This window comes from Ruditapes philippinarum, unplaced genomic scaffold, assembly GCF_026571515.1.
Source record: "Ruditapes philippinarum isolate M1 unplaced genomic scaffold, ASM2657151v2 ctg796_1_1_1_1, whole genome shotgun sequence".
NCBI classification, from domain to species: Eukaryota; Metazoa; Mollusca; class Bivalvia; order Venerida; family Veneridae; genus Ruditapes; species Ruditapes philippinarum.
The window spans coordinates 76,622-91,562 of record NW_026856503.1 but is presented as its reverse complement, the minus strand read 5'-3'; the positions used below and the strand labels follow the sequence as shown (position 1 = coordinate 91,562).

At 31.4% G+C, this 14,941-nt stretch overlaps 2 protein-coding genes across 2 annotated transcripts; one reads left to right on the top strand and one right to left on the bottom strand.

The window, feature by feature from the left end:
• Positions 1-391: 391 nt before the first annotated feature.
• Positions 392-5,588, bottom strand: LOC132746785 (immunoglobulin superfamily containing leucine-rich repeat protein-like). The gene is made up of 5 exons (XM_060736034.1): positions 5,278-5,588; positions 4,813-4,969; positions 3,160-3,567; positions 2,217-2,308; positions 392-496 (listed from the first exon to the last, which is right to left on the bottom strand). Exons 1-5 carry the CDS (start codon positions 5,497-5,499, stop codon positions 392-394), a joined length of 984 nt encoding a protein of 327 aa, XP_060592017.1. The 5' UTR covers positions 5,500-5,588.
• A 3,315-nt stretch (positions 5,589-8,903) lies between these two features.
• Positions 8,904-11,160, top strand: LOC132746784 (uncharacterized). The gene has a single exon (XM_060736033.1). It carries the CDS (start codon positions 9,091-9,093, stop codon positions 11,158-11,160), a length of 2,070 nt encoding a protein of 689 aa, XP_060592016.1. The 5' UTR covers positions 8,904-9,090.
• Positions 11,161-14,941: the final 3,781 nt, after the last annotated feature.

Sequence of the window (14,941 nt, the reverse complement as noted above, 5' to 3'; positions counted from 1 at the left end):
AAAAAAAATAATCATAACATTGTACTTTTCAAACGATTATACTGATAAGATTAATTAACAAACGCGATTTAAACGTTTACTAAACTTCCTTTTATCAGCAATTTTGATAAATTGCCGAAAATATCATTATTAATATTTGTATACTAAACTTTTCTTTAAACCATTTCAATGCAATGTTCAATAGAATGTATTCAATTTACACTTGTCAACGATGCATGGGGGAGTTTTTTTTTCTTTAAAGATATTTTGACAGCCCATACAAAAACATGGAGAAAATTATGAATATGAATGCTTTGGGATGGTTATACTGTAAAACACTTCCTTATAACCGTGAAATTTTAAATTATCATTTAATACTTTGGACCGTTTTTACAAAGAATATCGGTATAAATTATGTCATACTTATTGAATTGAGTACTAAATACAAACCTGAACTTGAACTTGAACCGGAAGAACTGGAATCGGAAGTTGACCCTGACGCATTAGATGATGATATCTACAACAGATATGACTACAATAATACATAATTTACATAGTTTATTATCATTTTGCAAACATGTATTCTTATTTGGAGAGATACCTTATCGTTATATAATGCAAGAAGATTGTCTGTCTTACAATGCTAAATGTATAAATGGATACATCATAATATGACGATAGACTGTTGAAATATATAATAAAAATACTCACATTGACGAATCTGAACAAAAATTAAGTTGGCGTTCAACTATCAGAAGCGCCAATCGTGTTTTACTAGTGTAATATCTATTGTCATGATCGGTTGGTTTAACAATTACTGTAATTACAATCAAGAGACATGGAATTGATGCAAATAAGTTTTCTCGCTTAAATTATATTTAATATGTAAAAGCGCCCCAAAAAAGATCAAATCACAATATCCCGATAATATGCGCCATTGCACTTGATGACTGTCATAAATTCTTTGAAAGTTTGTTTGATATCATTTGAGAAGTGTAGAAGGAGTTGCCCATGAAAGAAAATATTTACACTAAGAAAATTGAATGTATACCAGCCAAACATATACCAATCTAATTAATAACCAGATTTTTCGTTTGAGTACCTCGGCAGATCATGTTTTGTTTGATTTTTTTTCGTCTTTTTTCTGCCAACTTGCAGTCCTATTATAGTGTCAGCTTTTAGCTATATTTTGTTTCCTTTGAGTATAATAGCAAATTATCGAGTGCGTTAAGATAATTTCTGCGATTCATTGTAGTTTTATAATTTATGCAATCAAGACTTTCCGTTTGTCACATGAAATGCGACAAACAAATGTGACGCAACGTGTGTGTTCCTTTAAAATAAAGAGAAACTCTTAACATAAACAATTTTCATATAAAAAGATGACTAGGTTTTAGGTGAGTATGATTTTGTAAGTTTTACGTATTCTAATTTGGAGATATACCTTTTTATCGTTATATGAAACAAGAAGATTTTCTACCTTACCATGCTAAATATATGAACGATAGACTGTTGAAATATATCATATAACAAAAAGTTCACTTTGAATATTCTGCATATAGATTGAATAAATGTGAAGTTGGAGTTCAACTGTCAGAAGCGCCAAACTGGTTTAATATTTACTGTAATAATCAGTTGGTTTAACATTTACTGTGATCACAATCAAGAAACAGGGAATTGTCTCAAGTTCTATCACTAAAATTACATTTGATATGTGAAGGAAATAACCATAAAGCGCACTAATTCTGTCCAAAAAAAAGATCAAATCACAATATCCCGATAGTATGCGCCAGGGTACTTGATGACAATCATCAATTCTTTGAAAGTTTGTTTGATATCATTTGAGAAATGTAGAAGGAGTTGCCCATGAAAGAAAGTGTATTGAATGTCTGGCGCCAAACATACACCCATTTAATTAATAACCAGATTTTTCGTTTGAGTAACTCGGTAAAATGTATTCGACAGATCATGTTTTTTTTCTGCCAACTTGCAGTCCTATTATAGTGTCAGCTTGTTATATATTTTGTTTTCTTTGAATATAATAGCGAATTATCAAGTGCGTTAAGATAATTTCTGCGATTCTTCGTAGTTTTATCATTTATGCAATCAAGACCTTCCGTTTGTCACACCAAAAGTGACGCAACGTTTGTGTTGTTTTAGAATAAAGAGAAACTCTTAACGCATACAATTTCTGAAAAGTGGACTAGGTTTTAAGTGAGTATAATAAAACTTCTTACCGAGCTTATACACCCGAGAGAAGCGACCACTCTGCTTAGCGGTATACCGTTGTAGGCTGCTGGTGTTGTACACGTGACGTCAATAGTAACACCTTATAAACGAAATGCCATATAATTTTAGAAAATATATACGAAGTGGACAAAATTCATTAGAGTGTTGATAACAATTATCGGTGATTTAACATTTTATTGTACAATATGGGAATATATTTGAACGAGTACACAGATGGTCGAACCGCCAGACGGGTCTTATATGATTCCTCAAGCTGTTTAAGTGTCCAAATGTATTCCGTATTGTACCTGTACAATGTTTGATAACCTGTTTATTTTATATATAAATTATACTGAGAAAATTAATATTTCTACTTTTTCGATAGCGACAACACAACCTATATCGTTATCCCCTTCGTCTTGTCGCTAGCGAAATGGGTCAAACGGCGCATTATCGCACTGTCATCTTGTCGCAAGCGAAACACGCCAAACGGCGCGTTATCTGGCGGCTCGTTGTCGTCCTGTCGCTTGGCTTATATATATACTAAAAGTACGCACGACAACGCGGCGTTTGGCCTCCATCGTTAGCGATAGGTCGACAAGACGACAATGGGACAACGTGCCGTTTTGCGCTTTTTCGTGCTGTCGCTAGCTACAACACGACAAAAAAGTGTTCCAAATCAGCCACCGTATTTAAGCCTTACAGGTAATGGATATATATTCTTTATAGTAAATGGATTAATATGAACATGAACATACGAAAATGAGAGATTTCAAAATTGCAACTTTTACGTGATCTTCTAAATTAATGTTATTGAAAAAAAATCAACGTCATGAGCGTATTTTTTATTTTATAAGGAAAAATCGTCAAACATACTGAATCGGATTCGAAAAATTAATTTATTATTTTTCTGGTAATGATCTCTCTTTATATTGATATTATATACCATACCTGTATAAAGTGACCACGTAGATAGCCAAGCCAAATCACATGTACAATCCCATGAGTTTGTGCCAAGTTCCACTGTTGACAATGATATAAGCGACGTAAACATTCCTTCCGGTAATGTTGTAAGCGAGTTTTCCGAGAGGTCAATTTTTGTAAGAAGTGCCAAATTGGTAAAAGTGTCTGCTGATATACTTGAGATGCCTGAGGATCTCAAATCTATTTCTTGTAGCGCACTAAGGCTTGTGAAAAGCCCAGCAGGTATATCAGCATCTAGAAAGTCAGCATTTATTATTATCTTTACAAGATTTGTTAATCCAGAAAACACGTCTGATGAGAGGGGACCTATGATACCTCCGTCAACTGTAAACTCTTCCAGACCAGTCATGTTTGAAAGCATTCCACTCGAAATACCTGTGAAATAATAATAATACAACGAGCGTGATAAAGAAAAAAACTTTCCGCCTTAGTTTTAAAGACCTTCATCCGCTAACAATCACTCAAAATTTGCTTATGTTTAAATGTAATGAATAAATACGTTTCTGATGTATGTACTCACTAAAAATCGGTAAAGGATTAAGGAAATAGCTCGAACACTTTTTTGAAATTAAAAAAAAAGAAATCGAAGAAATGTTTTCAGTTCCTAAGTAATTATGAAGTTAATAGCCTCACAGTCACGACATTCTCTATAATAATTATATTAGTTTTTCGGTATTCTGTAACAAGTCTGACTGTTGAAAAAAATTTATTCTCTGATTAAGGATTCTCAAACTAGAAATGCACGCACATAGGAATGCCTCCTTTATAAAGAAAATGTACAAATCTTTATGGTACTAAATGTGCAATGGAATAAATTATAACAATATTCTATGTATGACCATTCAAACATATTATACATAATGCGCAATGTAATAAATTATAACAATATTCAATAAACAATTACATATAATACATAATGTGAAATGGAAATAGTTGTAGCAACATTCCAGGCACGGTTCTCACAAAATGTGCAATGGAATAAATTCTAGCAATATTCAACGTACGTTTCTATATAGAACTAAATTATCACCTTAATTTATTTAATTACAGCAATATTCAATGTACGAGTCTTTATAAAACTACACATGTAAATGCGCAATGGAATAAATTCTAGCAATATTCAACGTACATTTCTTTATAAAACTAAATACGCACTTTAATTTATTAAATTACAGCAATATTCAATGTACGAGTCTTTATAAAACTACACATGTAAATGCGCAATGGAATAAATTCTAGCAATATTCAACGTACGTTCCTTTATAAAACTAAATACGCACTTTAATTTATTAAATTACAGCAATGTTCAACGTACGAGTCTTTATAAAACTACACATGTAAATGCGCAATGGAATAAATTCTAGCAATATTCAACGTACAGTTCTTTATAAAACTAAATTCGCACCTTAATTTATTAAATTACAGCAATATTTTATGTACGAGTCTTAATAATACTACATGCGCAATGGAAAAAATTCTAGCACTATTCAATACACGGTTCTCATTATACTAAAGGCACAAAGGAATAAATTAAAGCAATATTCAACGTACGATTCTTTAACATACTATATGCCCAATTGAAAAAAAATTTGCAATATTTAATTATCTATAGACAGTTACCATCTTGAACGTAACAATTCTTAAAAGTAAGATACTTCATCCAGCTCAGATTAGGGGTAAATACTTCCGGTGACAGTAAGATATTTTCTAGAGTACACTCAAACTTTATCCCGGTGTCTTTTGTTGTATTTTTGTTGTCGTCAATTCCACTGAACGCCTGAAGAAATTATAAAACAAATCGAAGTGCATTTTTTATTATTTATATCAATTATTATTAATGTTAGGTGTTTTTGATTACATGCATATATTACGTATGTTTTGTCCTGTGTAAATATTGTTTTAGTTACGTGCATTATAACACTGAACGCTTGTTTGTTATACAATATAAATCTCAATTTATTAACTTGTATGTTTGAATTGATCAATCTTTATTGATTTATTAATTAGTTGGTCAATTACATTATTAATATTCATTTAGTCAAATTGATAAAAACGGAGAATATATTATTATAAAAGGTTTCATACCTGATTTGGTATAGTTCCGTCCACATTTTCAACAATAATTTGATAAACATCCCCCGGTCCAAAGTCTCCCTCGTCAAGCGGCGGACTCCAGCTGGCAAAGTCACAAGTGGCTTTACCAGTTCCCCCGCCAGTTAGGTCACATCCCGTCGGTGCATATTCCGATGTTACACTGTTCAAAAAGCACAAAGTGAAACAAACAAAAATCATGCGTGCCTGTAACATTTTGTTACAATAATGATTTTTTTAAATAAAGTGTACATTCAAAGCATTAAAATATTTTCAGCCTAACATTGTTGGACCTGTAAACAGTGTCAAATTTCTTTGTGACAAGGCTAGGCTTTGAAAGTTAAAGTTCTATGTTTCTTTACTAGATATACCATATAGTCCATTACCGCTCTACTTAAAGGCACAGACAGAAATGCTTTTATGATATAAATATTTACGATACGGACAGTAACGTTGTATTTTCTTTTGATGATGTTGTTGTTTTTTGAACTTATGTAGCAAGAAATTCAAAACATGCGGGTGTTAAAGACATGTAAACTTTTATAAAGATGTAAAATGGACTATGTTTAGGTAAAAAATTTGTTTTCTGTAACTAAAGCAGTTATCAATTTTAAGTTTTTTTGTTTAATTTGGTACGTTTGAGTAATGACGAGGAACTGTTATGTTCAAGTCTAACTGAATAATAAATTATGATCTGTTCTGCTGAAAGTGTTAAAACATGTACAACAAACTGACTTATTATGTAGTTCTTTTTCCTTTCTTTTTTAATGTTGTTTCTTTTGTTGTTGTTGTTTTCTTGTTATTTTGATGTTGTTGTTTGTTTGTTGTTGTTGTTGTTGTTGTTGTTGTTGTTGTTGTTTTCCTGCTGATATACTGAAGGTTTGATACAAAGTTATTATGATTATAAAACAAGGTATAAATTAAAATGAAATGATGCTTTTAGTGACATCTTTTTATTTTAATTCAATTGAATTGATTGAATTTTATTTTAATGTTTGCCTTTTGTTCCACAAAAAGAAAAGAAAAAAATCATACGAGGCTCAACATGGCAACTTTTAATTACAAGGTTTAACTTGTTTTAAGAACAGTAGAGCTACAAATTATGTAGAACGTCATAGTCACTTTCTGTGTCAGTTTATTCACCATTTTATTTTTCTTTATCATTTGATTTTTTTTTTCAACTGTGCCGATCTTGACCAATATAATTTATTTGTTCAAAGCTACTTGATTCTTTAGCTTCCATTACAGATGTTTAAGATGAAGTTTTACAACATTCTCAATTAGTTTTTGGGCTAATTCATTAATTACAAGTTCCATGGTCTGAAATCGGAACTATTTGTACGTTATCTTGAACGAGCGTCTATTCTTTTGTTTGCTATTCAAGGAGGCTTAACCCTGGCCATTCGTTACAATAATATCAATGAGTAAGAAGTTGATCCAAGAGATTAAATATATTAACTGAGAGTTCACCCGATTCCTAACACCCGTTGTCCTTGATTATTGATAGAGACTATATAATTAATGCTACTATTTGATATCGGACAAATACCTGATTTTTATTATATCAGAAACTCAAATATGAAAGAGAAACATATTGCGCAAGATATATATCTTTATTTTAGATAAATAGTCATGTAAATATTAGCAATTAGGCGTGTTAGTTTCAAATTGATATATCAAAGGGAGAAAGAAAATATGACAATATAATTACTATAATTATTTTTAGTATATATAATTGTCGGAAAATGACACTGAAAAGTAAAGGTTTTATAAATCTCAGGAGCAAATTATTAGTGAATTAATCAAAATATATCTGAATTCATATATGAGCCGCGTCACGACAAAACCAACATAATGGGTTTGCGACCAGCATGGATCCAGACCAGCCTGCACATCCGCGCAGTCTGATCAGGATCCATACTTTCCGCTATCAGTTTCTCTACTTGTAATAGGGTTTGTAAGCGAACAGCACGGATCCTGATCAGACTGCGCGGATGCGCAGGCTGATCTAGATCGCAAACCCATAATGTTGGTTTTGTCGTGACGCGGCACATATGTAAAAACGAATATCCATTCATTTTACTCGTAGCAGGGATAAACTATAAACACTATAGAAACTATGCAGTTAATAAAAAAAATACAGTTTCAATTAGATAAAAGTTTTGTCTTTTAACCAAATGTTAAAAATAATATTAAAGAAAAGTTACAAAAATAATTATGCAACGTTAACTCGGGCCCTTCTGAATACGAAGAACATCACTGATTTTTTTAGAAAGTTAAGCAAAAAATGCTCTTGAAACGGCTTAGTATGTATTGTATACGTATGATTCATCAAGGTGACTGATAATTTTGGTAGCATAAAGGTACATGTAAATTAATAACTGCGAAATGAGTAAAATTGGAAGAAAAAAAATACACGAAACCACATATTTATTTATTTTAAGAAAATGGAAGATGTTTCTTTACGTTTAATCCAATTTTATTTTAGAATTTTCAGTCTCCGTGTATAGATCTATAAGGAATATATTTTCAAAGTACTTAGGACTCCACTGAGGTTTAAAAGCCTATAAACATTACATTTTAATTTCTAACATAAATGAGCTGGGACACTTTATACAGAAATATATGCAAAGAAAGTTAAGAAATATACTTTGAAATAAATTGAAAATCGTATTTTTATGCTTTTCTTAGCCCGATTTGAGTGAAAAATTTTGTTTTGCAATAAGAATAATTATTCTGGAAAAACAAGGTGCGCGAATGATCTGAAATTTTGCACAAAGATTAGTGGTCTAAACCTACATCAAATGGTACATTTATCTGGAAAAAATATTTTCAGTCCTATCATGTTAAAAAAACCTCAAACCCTTTTAATATTGATAAAATATTGATAAAACAACAGAATATATGAGCCGCGTCACGAAAAAACCAACATAGTGCGTTTGCGACCAGGTATATGTGATTTAGTTTAAACGTTTACATGATAAATAATGATAATGTGCTCTAGAACAATTTATTATTTGCTATTATTATATACAAAATATTATGCCGCTTTCACGCTTACTATCTATATGTACATGGATTTCCCTTGTTATTTGTTGTCTTTATACAGAATAAAGCAAACACTAATCCTTTATGGAAATGTGTGGACTTTAGTGTTATAGCCACGAATAAAACCAATAATAAAGGTAAGGTTTGTCAGATTGCCCTTAAAATGACATGAATGCACACGAAAAAAAACCTCAAAAACAAAAAAAAAAACTCGAAAATGAGGTAGGTGATCAAAATACTTTTCAATTAAAATGTTCATATTATCAGTTATATATTCATCTATTATCATACAAAATTTACATAAACTTCTGATCTGTCGTATGGCTATATGCAACTGTAGTGTCCACCTTAAACTACATATGAGTTATGTACCTTTAAATATTCAAAATCGATTATTACATTGCCATCCATTTTGAAATTCAGTAGTTAAAATTCAGTTTAGTTGTATAATTAATAAGATTTAAATTTGTCGATTTCTAATAGATATCTCTCCATTCATTCGATCAATTAATCAGGTGGTTTATATCATTTATACAGTACCGTGTCTTTTGATCCTATATTTCTTCCAATGACTGTACATGTACCTTACTTGGGAGTCTATATATTTTAACTTGTACCTTACTTACCATAACAGGAAGTAAACTTGTTTAAATATTGTGCTTTATAGACTTCATTGAAAACTGAAATCTTAAACTATTGAAATACTTGTAAGCTCGGTCACATTTTATTCAATCGTGAAATTTCGCGTTTCTTGAAAGCATGCAAAACAGGAAAATGGTTTTAACTTTATTTTTCACTGTGATTTTGTACGTTTCTGTAATAAACGGAGCTCTGAGTACTTTGTCATGTAGACAAAATACAAACGCAATCATAACATGTAATCATATACCGAAAGATATCCCGACAGGAATTTTAGAATTTCGTTTAGAAATAGAGACACCTGGCGCATGGATATTTAATTCATCAGCCTTTGCTGCGGACAGCTGGAGAGGATTAAACAGTTTGAAGGTGACAGATAATCATCCTAATGATCGTACTCCTGTCGTATTAAGTGACAAGTCCTTTGCCAATCTTCAAAACCTGCTTGCATTACATGTTCATATATGGTATCCGGAATTATTCCCACAAACTTTTTTTGGATTACAAAATGTTAAAACCCTTGATCTAAGTGGTTGCATCAAATTGAACATAGACAGTTTAAAATTGGCTTTAAAAGGGCTAGATATTTTACCAAAATTGGAGAATATTATTCTTTCGAACTGGAATTTGTATGAAGGTGGTTTCGCATTTGATAGCGACTTCGTAGACACTCTTCTTCCGAGGAAGATCAGTTCCATAGATGTAAGTAAATCGCAGCTGTACTTTATCGACTGGAATGAGGTTTTTAAAAAACTCAAGCATTTGAGAGAAGTTAATGCCTCATATGCGATAATAAGTGATTGGGCTGACTACAGTCTAACACGCGATGACACTAAGCTCGTTAAGATTCTTGATGTATCACATACAACTTTACCTTTGAAAGCAGTACCATTTGTTCCAGGAAGATTCGTAAGCAGAAACCAGAAATTATTTTTCTCTAACAGTCGAGCTTTGAAAGACCTAAGGAGTTTCTTAGCAATTGAAACTGTAAACCTAAGCGATGTCCTACACCATATAGGCTCTTTGTGGCTCTATAATTCTACATTGATAGTAGATGAAGACCCTATGTTATCTGTAAAAAACATTAGACTTGGGCAAAATAAAATAAAGAGACTTGATGTTCGAATATTTTGTGAACAATTTTGTTTTTCATCAGTTCAGACGATTGACCTATCTGGCAATGGACTTGAGTTTTTACATCCAACAATCTTATCTTGTCTTGGAAACATAACTAGTGTAGACTTGTCAAAAAATCAGCTGTTTAAAATGGTAACTGAAAATGAATCTATGTTCCAAAACCTGTTTTCACAACTAGAATATCTTAGGATAGTTCGGATTTCAGAAAACGGTTTCCATAGTATTCCTCGTGACGTCTTCAAGGACAATCCATTGATTGAAGAAATTGATCTTTCCTATAATATATTAGAACAGATAAACTTTGATTTAAGAAGCCTCGATAAACTTAAAATCCTTAATCTGAAAAATAACAACATTCATGTTTTGAATTTTGATTCGATTAATCTTTTAAATACAATATCATGGAGCAGAAACGTTCGCGAGTCTAAAACAAACGTACTTTTGCAGTCGAATCCAATTTCCTGCTCAGTCTGTAACGCAAAAGCTTCCCTTCAATGGATTTTGACAACAAGTCTGATCAATATAACATTACAACAACTGAAATGTGAAGGTGAAAATGACAAACAATACGACATAAATAAAAATACTTTGGAAATGGTACAAAATATATGTAAAAGGAGAACAATTATTATTTCTTCCTGCACCGCGACAGCCACATTGCTTCTTTTGGGTCTTGTTATCGTATCGGTAATGTACAAACGATACAAAAGAAGCCAAAAGGAAAGAAAAACAGCCAAAGTGATAAATAATTTATGGGAAGGGGATGGTCGGTCTAAATTCGCTTTGTTTTTATCGTATTCTAGTGACGACGAGGAATTTGTTAAAACAAATATTCTTCAACAACTGGACGAAAACTTGAAGTTAATGACGGGGATAGATAGACAATTGGTATGTACAGGAGATTTCAATTTTCGTCCTGGGTTCCATCTTCATGACGAAATAGACAAACTGATAGAGGAAGCTTCGGTGATGACAGTTGTCGTATCTAACAACTTCATCAATAGCAATTACAGTTGTAGTGAGGTCAACCAAGCTTATAGGCATGGGATGTAGAAGAAGGGGACATGGAAAAGGTTCCGGTTATGAAAACTTTGTTCAAGAGAAACGCTAGAATTCTTTGGAGCTTAGAAAATGGGGAACCAGTTCTTAAAACGTCTTGGGAGCATGTGAGCAGGTCTATACTTGACCTGATTGAATTCAAAAATAAGTGAGGACTATACTCTGAAGTATTTATCATTGCTTTGATTGAATTTCACTTACCATGTTAATTTATTTATGTTAAAGGGTATAACGCTATATCTTATTACATTTTTGTATAAAAAAAATCCTGTAAGTTTTGATCAATGTGGTAAACCACATTAAGTGAAATTATATATGTGCACATAATTATGCAAATAAAACAATTTTTAAACATTGAAGAATGTGTAAAATATGTACTACTGCAAATATTTGTGCATATTATATGTAAACATTGAAATATACGCATTCATTTCTTATTGTAAAATTTGACTTAAACTTGATAGAAAATAAAGTTTTTATTACCTCCCTTTATTTACATGAAATTTTAAATTCGATAATATCTTTATAAATAATGCTTTTTGGAACCTACAATATTGATAAATCTAAATTTGAGCATCATATTTATGATTTAAAACCATAAAATATGTGTTACATGATCTTTAAATATCAACAGTAAAACAATTTTACTTCAATTATCTTATGGTTGATTCTTGAAAGTGTAGTAAGAAAGAATGTTTCCGTCATTTAACACACATGTATATTGTACGTAAACGAAATAAAACGTCACGGAAATAATATTTAGTTATTTTAAGGCATTTTACAACCATATTTCTTTCATAGTATTCTTCTTTATAATTCGAACAATAATTTTTGCAATAGATGTATAGCTTTCTAAATATATTATGATAATGAAACGGGCCGGTTTAAATTATTTAAACGTGTCTTAACATGAATTTCAATAAAAATGCATACTTAGTTTAAAGTTAATAGTTTTAACATTTGCTGAGAAATTAGACCTTATCAAAATGTTAACCGACGCCGACGCCATTCCCGACGCCTTCGACAAGTGGGGCTAAAGATTAAAATTGTATATACTAGTACATGTAATTTATATTTAAAATGATGTTCTTATCTACTTTGAAGATAATTGAAATATTTCTTATTATATATTAAAGAAAGTATGTTTACTATAAAGCTAATTCAGTTTTTAATGGATGTGAAAATGTGATTTTATATTATCAAAGATAGATCAAATCAAATTAATTTATGAAGATATTTAATAGCGATTAAAACATCTCTTGCCGCATAGAGTATTGACAATATATACAGAAAGAATTGCAATCACAGGAGCTCATCTTGCACTTAAAAAACATTCAAATACCTTAAAGGCACATTATGCCTCAGAAACAAACAAAGTTTTACTTCCCTGGAAAGGGCAAACATGAGTGTTTCAACATTTATATAATGAATTTAGAGCTGTTATACATGCTTGATACATGTACTTGAAGAAAGTAGAAGTAAATGTAAAATTATTTGCCATAAAAGTAGCAAAATGTAAACAAAGTAGTATTTTGACTTCCATACAAGATACTAAATCACTGTAACAAGACCAATTGCCAAATAGCAAAAGAAGATAAAGTAAGGTCAGGTAATTGGCCAATGAGTATCTTTTTGGAAACTATACAAGTACTCCAAAAATAAAAAGCTTTTTACTTTTAAGGTTGGTTTTAGAAATAATTATAAAAGCATTTATTGTGCATAATGGGCCTTTAACATAAACTAGTATCATATTACTCTGATTTTTTTTCTTCAATACAACAATTATACCCGTTTGTTAGGATTAGATATTTTCCGTTAGCCTTAACCAAACTTTTCATCCGTAATTTGATCGTTAAGATATAAATGGATTAATGTACTTTCACTTCCTGGTTGATATTTGCTGAAATTGTATAGAAATTATAGATTTACTTTAAAATTGTAATTTCCATGTACCTGCATGTTTGTATGGGAGAGGGGTCAAGGTGGGGGGTAAATATAAAGTGGAAAAACAACAATTTTCGTTGTGATTGATCATGAAATCCTCTCTATGGTCATTCGCACTGTACCTCTGCGACTGTTTGTAAATTACATTGTATAACACATTGTTATAATAACAAAATACATGTATACTATTCAACCTTTACCGCACCAACTGTTTTTGGTGTGAATATTTACGGCAATAATTTGATAACCGTCGTACAAAAAGATTTTTGATATAAATTTCATGTTTAATCAATTTAAATGAAGGACAATTAAACATTTTTTTACAGATTTGCATTAGGTATGTGTAAGAGAAGACCTCTACATCTAAGATTTTTGGTCACGCAACTTGTGTTCCAAAGTTTCACAAGCTCATTCATGATTTACAAGTTACTCAGGCCCGATATTCACAAAGATTTAAGGATCAGGATCAAGATCAGGATAAAATTTAAAAACTCTAATATTCTTCATTTTTATCCTCATAGATTAAATATCTAATCTTAATTTGATAAAACTGGACTTGTCCAATAGCAATTTTATAAAATTTTAGAATAAATTTATTGTTATATTTGCAAGATACCGGCATTTTACAGTTGAACCAAATATTGATCCTGATTCTAAAAATAATCCTTATTTTGATCCGGTTATTTTGTATTTGTTTTGTTATTTGTTTTTTTTAAGTGGTTAAAATTTATTAGTATGTACATGTATTTACAAAATTAAATTTAGACTGACCAATTTAACTTTGTTAATAAATCTAAACCTGTATAAATTTCAATCCATTTCAAATTATGGTGCAATTTCTTTAGTTGGGCTTAAACAAACATTTTAAAGTGATATTATGCCCTTCCAAGTGTAAATTATAAGTGTACCTGTTGAGTGTTTGTAGATAAAAATTAATAGAGCTAAACATTTTGTTGTTATTGTTTTCCTGTGCAAAAATAAATTAATAACTCGCATGACCTAAAAATAAATTAATAACTCACATGACCTAAGGAAATATCTATGAATATATTTTGTAATTTATCAGTAGCTGCAAGCATTCACTTAAAGGCACTCTTTTGTTATTTGTTGATTTTATCCCAAAATGGTTTCTTTGCAAATCAGCAATTTTTTTTAATTTTGAATATTTACCATTTAATTCTAGCAAAACACGATTAATTTTAGTAACATAAAACAATGGAAAAAATCAGGATCACTTCATCCTCATTCTGATCTTTTCTTAGTGAACACAGGACCTGTAGCGTGTGTGTGACACATTGCTAAAGACAACCGCTTGGCAGGTATTTCCAGACTCTCGCACGTCTGTCCGTTAATTCTATGCAAAACCTTGACTTTCAGTGAAGAGAGCGAGTTTCTGGCCTCTCTGGTGTACCAAACATGTTCCCTTGCCCATTCCAAGTGCGACTTGTAGTGACGACGAGTCAATGGAATTCTTATACAGGGTCTTCTTGACGCAGATGACCTTTTACGCTACATCTTAATACATGTACAAACATTGACTCCAGAAGGATTAAGGTCATTACAATGATGTTTTACTGTTGCAAATCGTCCTTGATCTGGATGAGTCTGGATAATCAAGAATTGGTCTTAAGCAGCTAACGTCACCCTTTGTCTGCCTCCACCATGCCTTCTGACGGGTGTATCACACTGCTGGTATCTTGTCCAGGCTCTCATGATAATGTCGAAGTGTACACCAAGCGCCACAGCAACCTCACGGTGTTTGTTGACCACTCGCTTTTGCACCACCATAACCTCCATATCTCTGCTTCACTCAAATGCAGTACCTATAGCA

Coding starts and splice junctions, on each gene's coding strand:
- LOC132746784 (XM_060736033.1), top strand. CDS start 9,091: ATGCAAAACAGGAAAATGGTTTTAACTTTATTTTTCACTGTGATTTTG.
- LOC132746785 (XM_060736034.1), bottom strand. CDS start 5,499: ATGTTACAGGCACGCATGATTTTTGTTTGTTTCACTTTGTGCTTTTTG. Junction 3,568..4,812: donor GAATTGTTACGTTCAAGATG/GTAACTGTCTAT, acceptor ATTATTTCACAG/GTATTTCGAGTGGAATGCTT. Junction 2,309..3,159: donor TACGTGGTCACTTTATACAG/GTATGGTATATA, acceptor TTCGTTTATAAG/GTGTTACTATTGACGTCACG.